Source organism: Coffea arabica, chromosome 2c (genome assembly GCF_036785885.1).
Source record: "Coffea arabica cultivar ET-39 chromosome 2c, Coffea Arabica ET-39 HiFi, whole genome shotgun sequence".
In the NCBI taxonomy this organism is placed as follows: domain Eukaryota; kingdom Viridiplantae; phylum Streptophyta; class Magnoliopsida; order Gentianales; family Rubiaceae; genus Coffea; species Coffea arabica.
In genome coordinates this window covers 1-17,577 of record NC_092312.1, presented here as the reverse complement: position 1 = coordinate 17,577, position 17,577 = coordinate 1, and the positions used below count along the sequence as shown (strand labels likewise).

At 38.9% G+C, this 17,577-nt stretch overlaps 2 protein-coding genes across 3 annotated transcripts; one reads left to right on the top strand and one right to left on the bottom strand.

The window, feature by feature from the left end:
• LOC113724742 (protein BOLA4, chloroplastic/mitochondrial-like) lies at window positions 1–2,135 on the top strand. Its single transcript, XM_027247606.2, has 3 exons — window positions 1–402; window positions 1,560–1,627; window positions 1,794–2,135. The coding sequence occupies exons 1-3, from the start codon at window positions 130–132 to the stop codon at window positions 1,945–1,947; spliced, it is 495 nt and encodes a 164-aa protein (XP_027103407.1). The 5' UTR covers window positions 1–129; the 3' UTR covers window positions 1,948–2,135.
• Window positions 2,136–2,499: 364 nt separating this feature from the next.
• LOC140003981 (DNA polymerase alpha-associated DNA helicase A-like) lies at window positions 2,500–12,234 on the bottom strand. Of its 2 annotated transcripts, none has more exons than XM_072073102.1 (7): window positions 11,042–12,227; window positions 10,576–10,884; window positions 10,181–10,464; window positions 8,014–9,045; window positions 7,061–7,229; window positions 3,080–3,237; window positions 2,500–2,978 (listed from the first exon to the last, which is right to left on the bottom strand). In XM_072073102.1, exons 1-7 carry the CDS (start codon window positions 11,865–11,867, stop codon window positions 2,736–2,738), a joined length of 3,021 nt encoding a protein of 1,006 aa, XP_071929203.1. In that variant the 5' UTR covers window positions 11,868–12,227; the 3' UTR covers window positions 2,500–2,735. The 2 variants fall into 2 exon arrangements, with proteins under 2 accessions (XP_071929203.1, XP_071929204.1); XM_072073103.1 differs by lacking the exon at window positions 2,500–2,978 and adding an exon at window positions 6,131–6,212 and having other exon boundaries at window positions 3,088–3,237; window positions 11,042–12,234.
• Between the last annotated feature and the right edge of the window lie 5,343 nt (window positions 12,235–17,577).

Below are 17,577 nucleotides of genomic sequence, written 5' to 3'. Positions count from 1 at the left end.
TACTTGTGAACGGACCCAACTGGAGAATTTATCCAAGGAGAAGGGACCGGAGAAGAATTCACGAATAGTAGGGAAACACCCGCAGCATCGGACGAACGAAAGGGGAGCCTGTTATACTCACTTTCTTCTATGGCCATGGCGCTGTTGGCGCGGCCGAACGCGGCGGCTCTGTGGGTGGGCAGGTGTCGTCTCTTTTGCTGTCGTACTCTCGTTTCTCTGCCAGCAAGACGGGAAGGACGTCATTTCAGTGCTCTTATATTCTCGAATGTGAAGCTTTCCTCTCGCATCGGATTGACGGCTGTTCCTGCTGTATCTCGTCGGGAATTCTGCGTCCGTGCGGCAACTGGGGTCAATGATTCGGGCTCAGTGGACTCTACTTTGATCCAGTCCATGGGGAGGAAGGTTCGATCCACTGAACGCATCTCTTTTTTGCCCTTCTTGTATGATACATTCTGTCAAAACGAGCTCCTCTTATCATTTTCTTCACTTAGTCGGAGCAATCTTTGGCTCCAGAGAGTTGCTTTATTTGCGTAAAAATGGTTGATCCTTTGTACCTGCGGCAAAAGAGACCAGAAATCTTTAAGGTAGGAAAATTTCTTCGGCGAATTATGAATGTTATATGGCGAGACTAGGATGAAGCCTTTGGGAAAATCCGCAGTTGACAAATTTCAGTTACGCCGGCCAACTTGATTATCTCGGGGTAAAATATCAGTATACAATTAACTAGATCTTGGGGCTGGTTCCTTGGTGTCAAAAAGGAGAGTTCCTCTAAAGTAATACTGCATCAAATTCTGGATGCAGATGAAATTAGAAATGTTATAACTTTGCAACTCATTCTCATTCATGATGAATTTCTTCGATTCTACATTTTTTTCGTTCAGCAAGAAAGTATTCTCTTTTGATCATATTGATGGCTTTTGCTCTTAAGATTGGTCTCCATGTCGGTGGTTAGTATTATTGATGAGGTTAGAATGGAGATTGGTTTCAAGGATTTTTAGGTGATGCCAGCCTCTTGATCATTCACTCATCCCTTAGGATTCAATTGGTGCTTTTGTCAGCTAAATGCTTAATCTGAAGTTCATTGATGGTTGTTGATGTTCTATAATTGCAAAAAATTGGTCATCTACGACTTCATAGTTGGTTGCTTGAAATTTTGGTATGACAATTGAATCATAGTCCTCTCAGCACTCATGTACAGACCACCAGCGATCAGTGATCCGATTGCTGATGAAGAAAGAGAATTCTTGGTTCAGTTCTTCACCTTATCGACTACTTGTGTAATTTCCATTACTGGTTGACAAATCTTTTATATCCTCCAATCGTATTCCCTTTTGGTATAACTAGTCTTTTTAGTGAATTTTTTAAGTCAAAATTGTGACATGGGGCATCCTTTATTTATTAGATAGCTCAGGAATATATGGTTTGACAAATGTTGGATCATCATGTATTATACTTTTGTAGGGGACTTAGTTATCTATTCACATATATATATATATATATATATATGTCGGTGTTAACTTTTAGATTCTCAATGCTTCTGCTATTCTGTGTTTCAACAGATCAAGGAACAGCTTAATGCGGAATCCGTCATAGTGAAGGATTCTTATGGTGATGGTCGCCATGTAAGGTGAATTTGCCGTTGTCGTTTATTTAATACATTTAAGGACATCTGATGCCTTCTGTTAATCATTGGCTGTAATGTGAACATTAATTGCAGTGAAGGATCTTATATGAAGCAATCATCTTTAACACAGTGCTATGAATATTCTCATTGGCTGTATTGTGTTTTGCAGCATTGATGTAATCTCTACAGCTTTTGAGGGTCAATCTGCTGTGGGTAGGCAGAGGATGGTATACAAAGCTATATGGGAAGAACTTCAAAACACAGTACATGCAGTTGATCAGATGACCACAAGGACTCCTGCAGAAGCAGCAGCAGAGGGATAAATTACTGCACACATTGGCATATTGTGTTCCCGTTTTGTCTACAATCCAACTTTACCGGACTAATATCCTCATCACAGGAAATAACTAATAAGTTGGTTAAAGAAAGTTGTTTAGTCTCTAGACGCATATTTGAACAATGGTATCTGCTTCATGTTTTCACTCTATTCATTGATTTAGCCTTCATGTTAGTCCTGCTGTTCTTCCCTTTCCCACGTCTACCTGGATTGGTGGGAGCATCAAGGATGCCTGAGGGGCTGCGGCACTAATGTTAAGTTCGGTTTGAAAAGTATGGTTTAGATATTGGTAAATGCTTTAAATCAGATTTTTTGGAGGCTGCTGTTAGACTGCTTAGGAAACTAAGCAATGTCCTACCAAAGCTTGCGATTCGTTTTATGCATTTGACGTCTTAACACGCGGGGAATGCAAATCCACCAGGTTTGATAGCACTAGCTGGGAAATCTTAGTACTTCAATTTTTCTCTTACCATCCTCAGTAGTTGTTAATTACGCAGACACTGAGCTATTATATCCATAGCCTTGAAGTCTGTTCAAATGTAGAATGATCCAATTTTGGATAGATGCACGTGTAAACAGCTTTAAATTACAAAGCGAAGAAGTACCTGTCGTCAACAATAAATCATCTACGACAATCTACTTGGTTATCATATATACACGCATCAACAATTGGCGCACCTTCATATACAAGAATAAGCAACCTTGCTGCAAAGGGATTGTAATCTTTTGTCAAATAGGTCGAATGTATTGCATACGCTGATCAGCCCCGAACATTCAACCAAATGAAGGTAATATGGGATTCATGGCAATGCCAGATCCACCAAAACTCCCAGGCTCGGTGTGCTTCACTCTACCAAAATATCTGATATGCCGTAGCAATCTGGCCAAGAAAGGGTTATGACATATTGTTGAGCTATCACAAATGACGGCAACATGTTTGCGCGCTCTTGTTATAGCAACATTCATTCGCCGGCTATCCCCTAAAAAGCCAACAGCGCCCAAGTTGTTTGAGCGCACCTAAAGCATGTAAAGTATAACAACATTTCAATAGTCTGGACCATTTAAAACTCAACAAAAGGTCAATAAAGAAATATTTAAATGACTTTTTAAGTGGATACCATGGATATTATGACGGCATCTGATTCCCGGCCTTGGAAGCTATCAATGGTTGCAACATCAACACCCGCTGCCTCAGGAACCTCATCAAGCCTGTCCCTTAGTAGCTGCACTTGGGCAACATATGGGGACTGCACAGCAATGGCTGTTGGACTAACACCTGCATAACAACATTGAAAATGAGATGTGCTCGAAATTTGGTATACAGTAGATTTTTTTCACCAGTAAATAAGAGATGAAACTGATGTTTACAGATTCTTACGACAGTTCTTAGTTTTCCAATAGATGAGTCTTGTCTTTATTCTTCCAAGATCTAATATAAAGGAGTAGAATTCTAAATAACGTGTAACTTTTCTTATCCTGACACTGTAAGGATTAATTTACATGTGTGACAGATAGGCTCTGTTCAACATGAAATCCGCTTTTCGTGTGTATCACACATCTAGCGAGATCTGAAAGGACAATTTTTAGGGAGTTCATAAAATATTCTCTGCTAAAAAAAAGCACTTATTAAATCAGGTATTTTTTCTTTGGGCTACTATACAGATGTTCAATCATGAATTAGCTGGCTTCATTTGCTATACAGAGGGTCCTTTTTTTTTTCCCCTTTTTTGTTGGTGGAAGGAGCTCTCTATCTTCTAAATTCTTTGTTATTCTGAGGAAAAAGGATTCTGTGCAAGTTTGTCTAGCTATTGAATTAGTGACCCAAATAAAGTCACAAACAGAAAAGATCACACAAGTGAGGAAGCTGAGAACCACGTCATATAATTCAAGACCAAAAATCTGAAAGAGCAGAATGTTGGGCTTTCCTGGATGAAAAAACTAGCTACATGAACTCGATTAGAACTAGCATTGTACAGATTTTCAAGCACCATATATTGTTTCAAGTGAAGAAAACTGCAGATTCACAGCAATATCTTCCATCATAGTTAATTAATTGAAGGGCTTTTTTTGGTTTTGGAATCATCTAAACTACTTCCAAATGTTGTGTATCACTAATGTAACCCAAAACAGGAAGGATGTCTAAAATGTTTAGCCCCAAACCTTGATCAAGCCTCGATATTGTTTGTCTAATCAACCACTTTAAGCGCATCCAACTCCAAAAGGTAGGGATTCATTTGACCCATTCCTTGTACCATTTTCACCTAGTACGCATCAACCTAAACCAAAATGCATGATTTCTCTAATAATAGTTCAAAACTTCTGCAGCCAGATTGCTGTACAATGTTATCACCATGGAGGCAAGAGATGAAAACACAATAAGGTTTTAGTTGTCCAAATTTGTCAATGCTACTTTCCTCCTCTTCTTGCTAGTTTCCGGTTTCTTCTATTGTCTGACTTCTTCTTCTTCTTCTTCTTCTTCTTCTTTTTTGCCTAAGTTTTTTAATCTCAAGAAAACCACTCCAATTTGGGAAATATTAACAAGAATTAGTAGTCCAATCACAGTTACTAAGTTGTGATCCTGAACAATTTGACAACAACCATGTTCTAGTCATGTAGTTACTACTCCTTACTTGTTTCTGCCATTTCTTATTCAGATTACACACAATATGAACAGAGATTTAAACTTTGTCCGGTGCTGCCCTTATGTGCTACTGCTACTCCAAGAAAAAATACTCAACATATCAGACTTGAATAATGATAAAATTTATTAGGATTGACTCCATCTAGACTCTCTAAAAATTTCTCTATATTATAGAAAAGGCCCCTCAGGGTGACATGACTTTTAACAATATATGTGAATCATTTAATCAATTCATCAAAATACTCGAGCGACAAACCCACCATCATAATGCTTGAAATGATAAGAAGGCAACTGATGCAATTCTTTAGGTTGCCAAGCAATTTAATGGCGGGTTAGTCTCTCGCTAACAAAAAGCGACAAATTGGTCACTTCATTTATATAATTTTCTGACCATGTCAGCTACTGATAATTGTGGGCATGGTTCAGCCACTTGACAGCATCCTGTGAAGTACACACGACCCAATCAGCCATTAAGTGGACTGTCCAACAGGATTGCACATAATTGGAAATATTGTAATATTATACGGGTGGACTGATGCAATTCAACGTTCAGGAGATCAATGTAAGAAAATGGTAATTTTAAAGGGGGTTTATTGGAATTAACCCTAAAGTTTATGTAGGTTAAGCATCTTTGATTAGATTAAACAGTGATAGTGTGTCTCCAACAAAGACCAGCCACAACTTAAAGAGCAACCGAGACACTATAGTGAGTGTGTACAGGTCAAAATTGAGACCTCCAGTTACAGCATGGCATGGTCAATGAAAGGCTAGGCGTAGGCATCATTATCTAAAAAATGCAAAGTTTTATCTGCATGCAGCCAACATTTATGATCTCTGTTAACTGATTGTCCATAAAGTGTCAGCCCTAGCATTGATATCTTTAGAGAAGGAAAGTGCTCCAAAGCTTTTGGTATAAATGGGCACCCAGCCAAGTAGGGGCAAGCATATTCAGTGCACACCAGATTACCGATTTCCCACCGCACACCACATTTGTTGAATTTGCAGTAGGTACAGAATTGGTAAGGGATTTTCCCAATCTGGTGCGCCTAATTTCGAACTCAAACGTGGTATATCAAAGTAGGGTAACGCATTACTGTTACCAATTCAGCTACCTTCATGCTACATATGCATTTCTAAATGTCTAAGTTAGACTAGTTAGTAACGTATTATTTGTTATGTATCCTGATATCCATCACCATATACTATAATTGTGTTTTTGTCTATCATATCCAGTTATCCATCATAATATGATTGTATGTCTATGAATTACAAATCATGTTATCTATAAAGTTTTCATGCATAACCTAGGCTAGTAACATTGAAATTTGATTGTATTTGTAATTGCAATTACACATGGTATATGTGATTCTTGGTCATATGTATGTTTTAGTGTCTTCTGTACATATACATAGATTACAACCATAAAGCATAACAAATTATGAGTAAATGAAGTTATATTGTAGATTACAATCAAACTATTGAGAAATATAAGTGATGCATATGAATGTAGGATAAGATTTTTACTTACATGTATATTTTCTTGTGGTGAAAACAATTCGTGCTGCTTTCATATTGGAATTGGATTGGAATCAAAATGAAACTAGATCTGGCTGAATTAGGAAAGCAAATTACGTACAAGATTTTGGAGCTCAAACAACTGATAGCACCAATTTAATTGTACTGATGCACACCCTTATGACCAAGCATTCAATTCAACATACAAACAACATGCTAATAATACATCTACATCCAATATTCAAGCCAGTCAAATTCAGCATGGCAAGTAATCCAACAAGGTTTAGTTGTTTTCCTCTTTCACAATTCTTTTAAGCAAAATAAAAAGCCAGAATTGCCTAATTAGTTTATTTGAGGTAATAGACATAATTATAAAAAAATTCAGGTTGAACTTTGAAAGCAAGATGACAGTTTAAAGGCAGAATCCTTTTCTGTTTTTGGTTATGCTGATATACATGATATCTGCCATAGCCACTTATGCACTTGGGGTGTAGGGAGTCACTGGTTGGACTCTCACAGATTTGTCACTTTTTCAAACCAGGATCACACAAACTCCATTTTTTTTTAAAGATATTTCAGGAATATATTCCTGCAACTATTTCTCCAAGTTCCAAACAGCTAAAAACAGCTTACCATCTGCAAAATGTTTTTGCCAGGATACCAATAATATATAGGACCAAGAATCCAATACTTTTTGCTCACTCTGTCCTCGACAGATGGAAGTAAACATTCAGTGGCTAAACAAAAATCAGGTAGGAAGTTCGTTGTTTCGCTGGACTTGTACTGAACTCAAGTTTTTCCAAATTAATGAAAGTCATGTAACTGATGTAGGCAAGTTGAACATTTTGAGATAATCAGTTTCCTTCTGAAGTGGTTCCAAGAAAAATAACAAATATAAAAGAACTGCACAAGTAGATAGAGTAAAAAGACTGGAGGCAAGTACCAGCGTTAATCAAAGAATAGACATGTTGCACAACGATGTCTGCTTCCCCCTCATTAAAAAAAGAGCCTGTGCCAGCAGGATCCAAGTGCTCTTCACAACCAATTGATAAACTTCCATGAGGCATTCTTGTGTCAAGCAAAAGCAAAGGGCACTGTGTTATCCATGTGGGCTGCATTTCAGCATAAGGAATGTTAACATAATTTCTAGGCTTCGAGTGGAACAGCCAATAGGCATGAAACTGTGCAGGAACTATATTTGTTTAACTGTAAATTGATAATATCATTTGAACCCTTTAACAAGGAGAACCTATATTTTTGTAATTTATACTGCAGCACATTAGCTTTGGTCTTGGAAAGAAGACTGAAGAAAACGTCCAGGCATTTGGCAATTAGCATAGAAGAATAAAATGGGTACTTTTTCGTTCAGATGAATATACCAAAATATTGTCATTATCACTGAACAAAATTGACTATTTCCAAGCTTTTGCAAGTACTACATAGAAACATGCACATCTGTGAGCCTTGCATGTCCAAGTTTATGATACGTATGTGTACGCATCACATCATCTTATATGTAGCTCATTAGAGATTAGTAAGCCTGTGAAGCACCCATTTAAGCACTCCTTTTGCATTACCAGCATGTTTGAACAGACGTGATATCTTTAAGGTGAAATTAGCATCTAGTTACTTTTACATCAGATGCATCTTAATGCAATGCAATGAAGTATTAAAATCAAATTAAAAGAAATGTGATCAATGAATAAATTTTCACGTTCTGAGGTTCCATTGTTATTAAGTAAAGTTCCACACTTGCTCCATATCACACAAATCACCCTATACTTGGTTGCTTCTTTTGCTTCAAACTCTCAATTCAATCATAAAATTCATTAATCAGTTCATATTGTTGTGCCAAAAACCATTGTAAAGAAAAAATATTGCCAAAATCCAATATACCTTGACGAAAGGTGAATCTACAAGAAGATGACTGCTGACACTTGAAGAAGACTTCAATAGTCCACCATACATCTCTTTTGAAGCCCAGCTAGCTATTGCATCATTCATTCTGTACTGTACAGTCAGCCTGGTTACCATAATCCCTTTGTGCAAACTTGCTGCTCGTTCTAGAAGAGATATTCCAAGACCCCCTTCAGCAGCTTTTCTAGACAAAATAACAGGAGCAAGCTGGCACTGATCCCCAGCAAGAATACATCGTTTTCCTAGCAAAATTGGTATCCAACAAGACGGTTCAATGGCTTGACCTGCTTCATCAATAACAACCAAATCAAAGGTGTCCAACCTTCTAATGAGCGGATCAGCTGCCCCAGTGTTTGTGGCAAGAACTACTTGAGCGCTAGACAAAATTTCTCTAACAGTTTCCTTTTCCTTCTTCTTCATTGTTTTTCCCAGTTGCTTCAGGAGCTGACGTATGCCAGCAGCCAAAGAATCATCCTTTAAACAATGTTTAAGGTCCTTTCTTAAATTGGACTTCTTTCTCTCAATCTCTGCTTGAAAATCTGCAAGTTTGGCGTTAACAATCTGAACCAAAGATCTCGAAGCTACTGCTTGAGATATTCGCACTGGGTTGCCGACCCGAACAATTTTGATCCCACTATCACACAATTTTTCAACCATGTTGTCAACAGCTGAATTTGTAGGTGCTGTTACAAGCACCCTTTCACCTTGTTTAACCGCAAGGGGAATTAGTTCTTTCAACAAACCTGTTTTTCCAGTCCCAGGAGGACCTTGAATTATCAGCGCAGGTCGCTTCCTGTTTAGACCCAATGCAATTGCTCTTCTCTGCGAGACGTCATATGATTTACTATCTAACAAGCCATTCAGTTCCACTTCAGTCCAGTCTACTAAATGATTCTCTTCCAGCAATCTAACATCTTCGCTGTCTCCAAATAGCGTAGTCACAACAGCTATTGATGGATTTCTTTTTTGCAAACCTTTCTTCTGGAGCATCATCAGAGCTTCACAATTACGCTGCGAAGAAGCTAATGACAAAATAAGGATCCACAATGTACATATCTCAATTCTGTTAGGTATAGCTAAATAAAATGCCCAAGACAGGTGCTACAGGCAAAATAACTGACAAGTTGATTACTGCAAGCCAAGATGTGGCAACTTAATCCTAACATCATCTAGTTCCCTGGAGTAATAATCAATGCAAAGAAAGAAAAGTGGAGAAAAATGAAAAACAAAAAGCAAATGTAAAAGTCAGCTGCAGTTCAAATTATGAAAGGTTGTATTCTCAGCAAACTCTAATTGCTTCTCCCTATTGCCACGAAGTGATTGAACCAATCAATTTGGCAACCAGTCAGGTAGTCTCATATTTATGTGAGCGGAATCCCTATCTCCTCGAAGACAAGTCCCCAGAAGGTCCCAGTGGATACTGGACACTCCTGACATTCCTCCTGAAGCAGATGGATAGAATTGAGAAATGGCACAACGAAGGTCACCCATTAATATATCCCCAAGTGCAAGCGTGAACTTTGACAGAACAAAAACACAAAAGACTTGAGCAATTATAAAGAATGCATCCCTGCTTTTTTGGGCACTCTCGGGAAAAATGGAAGAGGATGGAATAAATTTAGGATTTTGATATTAATCAAAAACAAACTGAATGAACAATCATGTGCATAGAGAATGAAGGTGAAGTGGCTGTAAAGGACGTGTTCAATGCGCCTTCTCATGGCAAATTTGAAGAGAAGACATAGCTGTGCAAAGCAATGACGCACATTCTCAGCAAAGAAGAAGGAAGAAGGTAGTGGTGCGTTAAAATAAATTAAAAAAAGGGAAGGGAAGAGAGGTTTTGCATGCGGTTTAAAACATGGGCTAACAATTGGAAAATCAGATAACCTAAAAAGATGTATTGTAAATCCATATATGTCATGAGGGTCAGCCATGATTTTCACAATTAATCTCCCGAAGTATCATATTGTGTTGCTTATAATCCATAAAATTCAGAAAATTGAAGAAGATTGAAACTGACATATGGAAGATACTATGACTCTCATTGATTAAGGTACACGAAAAAGAAAGATTGTTCCACTTGAGTTCCAGCAGTAGCACAAATCTCCTGGTTCAGAAAGAAACAAGAAGCTTTTATAGCAAGTACCTCATATGTGACAGCATCGGCCAGACCTTGGATACGATCAATGCGGATGCTCTTGCCAAAGAGCTTAGAAAATGTTGGATCACCATAACGGGATTCCAGGGCCACAGTGATGCTACATCCATCTTCCCCTAAATTATTCACAAAACCTTGCATGCAAGAAGTGGCACCAGCACCCCTACTGTCACACGTTCGCACGCAAACCATGTCTCCAGGAGATAGGGTTGTGGGAGGTAATCTATGATTTCCCTCTGCTCTGAATAGCACCAAATGCATTCCCCCTAATCCTGCATGCACAACTAGATAATGTTAGGAATCAAACAACCTAAAGCAGTAGTGCTGACTTGATACGAGCAAAACTTGGGCAACAACCTGTCGGAAAACAAATTGACTGTCACCTGTAGATGTGCTAACAGCATTCAGATTGCAGATAGTATCACAGAGTTCTTGCTCAGCCTGGGCATGGCTAACCAAAAATTCAATCGGCTTTGCAGCGTCAGAATTCTCATCCGGCATAGGAACAGCATTCAACTCCTCTTGTGTAAACTCCAATTCGGAGTCCCTTTCGATCAAAAGTAGATCCGACATATGCTTGGTGAAATCATCTATCCTATTCTGAATGGCTTTAACCTTCTCGAGATCCAATCCTAAAACGCCTGGCACGGACTTTGGCTGGGGATTCTTCCTGGCAATGGCTCTATGCTGAGCTGCAAATGGACAATGCTATGTGAAGATCAAAAGGAATGGAAGCAACCTGAATTGGACGTCTACACTGTGGTCGACCCCAGGAAAATAAAACCCTCCACAACCAAAAGAGCAACATTAATGATGATAAAAAACCAATGAAAGGTAGTAAGAGGAAACCAGAATTTGCTAATTCTTTTAGCAGCTTCCAAGACTCAGTTTGGCGCCAATCCTGAAGCACCGACTTCCGCTGGAGATCCTGAAGCACGTCTCTAAGCTCCCTCTGGAAATGATCGAACAGGGTGGGATAATGAGTGCAGACCTTGAGGCAGATGGCTTCGAGACCAAGGGGCATGGGGACGGCGTTGAGGTATGGCTGGGCCTGGATCACGAAGGTCAAACCTGGTCCCATACGTTGTCTGACCTCAGAGAATTCCCCCTGCATCTCAGCAGTGGTAAAGTCGGAAGCCATGGCTTTCATGCCTTGGCATATCCATCTAACAACGCACTTACCCAAATCTCTCCGCCCGAGTGGATCACCGTTCTGATACAGAGAACGCACGTTAGCCGGTGAACATGTTTCCTGCCCATTCGGTCCCTGTGCTTCTCGCCTCCTTACCCTGTCTCCGTCACCTTCAGCAACAGTCGTAATGGTCGCAATCTCAATAGGCCCTACGCCGGTTTTCAGCCCGGCAATGTCAGCATCAGCAACAGCTCTTCCTCCTCCCCTGTTCTTACGGTGGCTTCTTTTTCTCTGTGTATTGGTGGCGCAGAAAGTTGTGCTGCGCCGACAACCGGTCCGGGGGCAGCGTGAAAATGGAGAGGCAAATGAGAGGGGATGAGAAAAGACGAGATTATTGCCATCGAACAGATAGGTGGAAGCCAAGGTAGGATGAGCGGGGAAAAGGAAGTCATTGCAGCGGGGCCAGCAGAAACTGGGGCGTTTTTGAAGTGGCTTCAAGTCCAAGGTGGAGATGCTTCGGCAGGAAATGCAGGAGGCTTCCATCTATCCCAGCCCTAAACCCAATTCACATGTCTTAACTCCCAATAAACATTAATGAATCCGGAGCACAAGTACGGCAATGCAAACCCAGCGAATGGGCAGTCTCCACGGGGCGTGGGAAAGAGGCGCCTCGTACTTGTTTTTTTTTATTCTTCTTCGAATTCGAATAGCGATCACAATATTTGTGCGACTGCTCCAATATCACTAGAGATTTTTATCGTTGTCATCTCCGATTCAGAAACAGCACCGCCACAACCGAAAAAAGGCTGGCTGCGTGTGAGGTTGGCAGCCTAGTGGGTGGTCGCTATTGGCATGTAGAAGCAGGTCCCAGTTAAAACGTGAGATCCCGAGATCCTTTTGATTGGCTCCTGCGATTCTGGCCCTTTTGAGGGACGTGGTCGTCTGTTTTCCTTTGTTTTTCTTTTCTTTTTTTTTGTTTTTTTTTTTTTCGTGTCATTGTAGGTGAAGTGCGCTGTGTGTCATTATGTGGAACGTATGCATTTTATATTTCCTAAAGAATTTTAATCGCGACTTATCAAGGTTTATTTATTTATTTATTATGAATTTATACAAATAATAAATAATTTAAATATAAAAATTAATAATAATTCTATATATTTATTCATATTAATTTTAAAAAATTAATATATTTTAAATGTTCATTTATTTACTAATTTTTAAAAATTTGTTTACATACTTTCACTATAATATGCTAGTATACATCAAACAATATACCCCACATCCAAAATTTGATAGGTATTCTTTTTTATAAATATTCTTTTAGATAATTTAAACTTTTATAATGATCATAAATCTAGAATTATATATTCATACTTATTAAGTAGGAAAAGATCCATTAATCCATTTTTCTTCATCAATGAATATTCAACTTCTAATAATATTGGTAAATTTATTGGTGTAATAGTTAATTCTTTTGTTTACACTATGTTAATTCAAAATTAAGAAGAGATGATAATGAACAATTTGATTATTAATCAATGATATAGTGGTGAATGGAAGTAATTTATGAGATATGTAAGATTTCAATAATGTGATTTAAAAATGTTTTACTATACTTCTATGTAATAATTTAGTAGAAAACAAATATTATTAAATTAAGATTAGTTATTTTTTAAAATTAAAGATAATTTTTAAACATATAATATAATCATTGTAATAATTTGATAGACAACAGATATCATTAAGAAAAGATTAGTTATTTTTCAAAATTATTTTAAATTAGAGATAATTTTTAAACACATAATATAATCTAAATAGGATTTAATATGAGTAAAATTCAAGTAACTTATTACCCGTCAATTCTTTTCAATTAGGCATGTCATATAGGAGTGAAAAATTGAAAATGTAGGTTGATCAATCCTTAATTTTGATGATGATGGAAATCCTTATACTATATAAAATTAAGTTTTGGTCAAAGAGGAGGTTGAATTTCAACCGCATAGGTAGGGACTTTTTGGGAATTCCTTATATTATAAAGTGTTTTGCAAGCTGAAAGTACAAGTCAGGAAAGCATGTGATTGGGTATATTAACCGAAATGGCCTCCTTTATAGACATTTAAAACTTTAAATGTGGTTGCATGTTTGGGTATTTATGGTATGTGCAATTAATCTAGAACCATTTGTTGCTTTTGATACAACTCATATAAGCATATGGGTTTGTGTAATTACTGAAATGGCCTTTACACAACACACGTTCAGCTTTTGAGCCATAGACAGCCGTTTGGGACTCGCGCATTGGCTGAAATTGCCTAAAATGAGTCTTGGTTGCTCTCATAGACAACCGTTTGTGTCTGTAACTTGAACAGCCTTTTCCCCGATGTTCTTGGCCACTGTTGCCTAATGCTTCATGAACTTTCCGGATAGCTTCATGTTTGCATCTGGGTATTAGTTTTTGTATTCTTTGGATGTTGTCTCATGATATTGTTAGCTTTACCGTCCTGATTCCCCACTTGCCATTTCATTCTCTCTCAGGTGTGAACTCCACTATTTTGCTGTCATTTATGCCTGAATTTAACGGCCATAAACATGGATTTATTAATGACTCCATGTCTGGCCTTTGGGATTGGGTCTGTTTCCCCCCTTTCAGCTTTAGGGATTGGAATTTTCCATGCCTCTTCCTTTCTCCTCTCATCCGAGCTTATGTCCTAAAGACCCCATTTTTTTGACATTATAGCCTCAATTAAATAGCCAAGCGTTTGTAAGTTAATGCCTAAACGGCTGCGCATTGATTATGCTTATTTCAATACCTCCTCTTTCGTTTTCTTCAGTTTCACCCTTTTAATATTCTGAGATGTGGGCTATTTTTTATGCCTTTCTACCGAGCATCTCAGAATGTTCTTTAGCCGCAACTACTCCTGGTGATTCAATTTGAGATAAGTTTTTTTCCACAATTTTGTCATTTATTGGGTGGTTTGGACCGTGTGTGGCGTCGATGTGTGCTTAATTCCTAAAATTTGACACTTGGCCCTTGTAATATTAGGAGGTTGTTTGTGAAGAAAATATTAAAGTGTATTTCTTTGGGTTTGATTTAAAACCTAATTTTGTTTAAAAAGACTAGAAACCCTAATATTGTAGCCAAAAACCCTAGTTTACTTGTGACTAACCGATTTTCCTAAATCTCTCATATTTTAATTGAAACCCTAATTTTAATTACTGGGATTGGAAAATTCCTCACGTTTTCTTAAAAATTTCTTTTATTTGAAATTAGGGTTTAGGGTTTAGGGTTTAGGGTTTAGGGTTTAGGGTTTAGGGTTTAGGGTTTAGGGTTTAGGGTTTAGGGTTTAGGGTTTAGGGTTTAGGGTTTAGGGTTTAGGGTTTAGGGTTTAGGGTTTAGGGTTTAGGGTTTAGGGTTTAGGGTTTAGGGTTTAGGGTTTAGGGTTTAGGGTTTAGGGTTTAGGGTTTAGGGTTTAGGGTTTAGGGTTTAGGGTTTAGGGTTTAGGGTTTAGGGTTTAGGGTTTAGGGTTTAGGGTTTAGGGTTTAGGGTTTAGGGTTTAGGGTTTAGGGTTTAGGGTTTAGGGTTTAGGGTTTAGGGTTTAGGGTTTAGGGTTTAGGGTTTAGGGTTTAGGGTTTAGGGTTTAGGGTTTAGGGTTTAGGGTTTAGGGTTTAGGGTTTAGGGTTTAGGGTTTAGGGTTTAGGGTTTAGGGTTTAGGGTTTAGGGTTTAGGGTTTAGGGTTTAGGGTTTAGGGTTTAGGGTTTAGGGTTTAGGGTTTAGGGTTTAGGGTTTAGGGTTTAGGGTTTAGGGTTTAGGGTTTAGGGTTTAGGGTTTAGGGTTTAGGGTTTAGGGTTTAGGGTTTAGGGTTTAGGGTTTAGGGTTTAGGGTTTAGGGTTTAGGGTTTAGGGTTTAGGGTTTAGGGTTTAGGGTTTAGGGTTTAGGGTTTAGGGTTTAGGGTTTAGGGTTTAGGGTTTAGGGTTTAGGGTTTAGGGTTTAGGGTTTAGGGTTTAGGGTTTAGGGTTTAGGGTTTAGGGTTTAGGGTTTAGGGTTTAGGGTTTAGGGTTTAGGGTTTAGGGTTTAGGGTTTAGGGTTTAGGGTTTAGGGTTTAGGGTTTAGGGTTTAGGGTTTAGGGTTTAGGGTTTAGGGTTTAGGGTTTAGGGTTTAGGGTTTAGGGTTTAGGGTTTAGGGTTTAGGGTTTAGGGTTTAGGGTTTAGGGTTTAGGGTTTAGGGTTTAGGGTTTAGGGTTTAGGGTTTAGGGTTTAGGGTTTAGGGTTTAGGGTTTAGGGTTTAGGGTTTAGGGTTTAGGGTTTAGGGTTTAGGGTTTAGGGTTTAGGGTTTAGGGTTTAGGGTTTAGGGTTTAGGGTTTAGGGTTTAGGGTTTAGGGTTTAGGGTTTAGGGTTTAGGGTTTAGGGTTTAGGGTTTAGGGTTTAGGGTTTAGGGTTTAGGGTTTAGGGTTTAGGGTTTAGGGTTTAGGGTTTAGGGTTTAGGGTTTAGGGTTTAGGGTTTAGGGTTTAGGGTTTAGGGTTTAGGGTTTAGGGTTTAGGGTTTAGGGTTTAGGGTTTAGGGTTTAGGGTTTAGGGTTTAGGGTTTAGGGTTTAGGGTTTAGGGTTTAGGGTTTAGGGTTTAGGGTTTAGGGTTTAGGGTTTAGGGTTTAGGGTTTAGGGTTTAGGGTTTAGGGTTTAGGGTTTAGGGTTTAGGGTTTAGGGTTTAGGGTTTAGGGTTTAGGGTTTAGGGTTTAGGGTTTAGGGTTTAGGGTTTAGGGTTTAGGGTTTAGGGTTTAGGGTTTAGGGTTTAGGGTTTAGGGTTTAGGGTTTAGGGTTTAGGGTTTAGGGTTTAGGGTTTAGGGTTTAGGGTTTAGGGTTTAGGGTTTAGGGTTTAGGGTTTAGGGTTTAGGGTTTAGGGTTTAGGGTTTAGGGTTTAGGGTTTAGGGTTTAGGGTTTAGGGTTTAGGGTTTAGGGTTTAGGGTTTAGGGTTTAGGGTTTAGGGTTTAGGGTTTAGGGTTTAGGGTTTAGGGTTTAGGGTTTAGGGTTTAGGGTTTAGGGTTTAGGGTTTAGGGTTTAGGGTTTAGGGTTTAGGGTTTAGGGTTTAGGGTTTAGGGTTTAGGGTTTAGGGTTTAGGGTTTAGGGTTTAGGGTTTAGGGTTTAGGGTTTAGGGTTTAGGGTTTAGGGTTTAGGGTTTAGGGTTTAGGGTTTAGGGTTTAGGGTTTAGGGTTTAGGGTTTAGGGTTTAGGGTTTAGGGTTTAGGGTTTAGGGTTTAGGGTTTAGGGTTTAGGGTTTAGGGTTTAGGGTTTAGGGTTTAGGGTTTAGGGTTTAGGGTTTAGGGTTTAGGGTTTAGGGTTTAGGGTTTAGGGTTTAGGGTTTAGGGTTTAGGGTTTAGGGTTTAGGGTTTAGGGTTTAGGGTTTAGGGTTTAGGGTTTAGGGTTTAGGGTTTAGGGTTTAGGGTTTAGGGTTTAGGGTTTAGGGTTTAGGGTTTAGGGTTTAGGGTTTAGGGTTTAGGGTTTAGGGTTTAGGGTTTAGGGTTTAGGGTTTAGGGTTTAGGGTTTAGGGTTTAGGGTTTAGGGTTTAGGGTTTAGGGTTTAGGGTTTAGGGTTTAGGGTTTAGGGTTTAGGGTTTAGGGTTTAGGGTTTAGGGTTTAGGGTTTAGGGTTTAGGGTTTAGGGTTTAGGGTTTAGGGTTTAGGGTTTAGGGTTTAGGGTTTAGGGTTTAGGGTTTAGGGTTTAGGGTTTAGGGTTTAGGGTTTAGGGTTTAGGGTTTAGGGTTTAGGGTTTAGGGTTTAGGGTTTAGGGTTTAGGGTTTAGGGTTTAGGGTTTAGGGTTTAGGGTTTAGGGTTTAGGGTTTAGGGTTTAGGGTTTAGGGTTTAGGGTTTAGGGTTTAGGGTTTAGGGTTTAGGGTTTAGGGTTTAGGGTTTAGGGTTTAGGGTTTAGGGTTTAGGGTTTAGGGTTTAGGGTTTAGGGTTTAGGGTTTAGGGTTTAGGGTTTAGGGTTTAGGGTTTAGGGTTTAGGGTTTAGGGTTTAGGGTTTAGGGTTTAGGGTTTAGGGTTTAGGGTTTAGGGTTTAGGGTTTAGGGTTTAGGGTTTAGGGTTTAGGGTTTAGGGTTTAGGGTTTAGGGTTTAGGGTTTAGGGTTTAGGGTTTAGGGTTTAGGGTTTAGGGTTTAGGGTTTAGGGTTTAGGGTTTAGGGTTTAGGGTTTAGGGTTTAGGGTTTAGGGTTTAGGGTTTAGGGTTTAGGGTTTAGGGTTTAGGGTTTAGGGTTTAGGGTTTAGGGT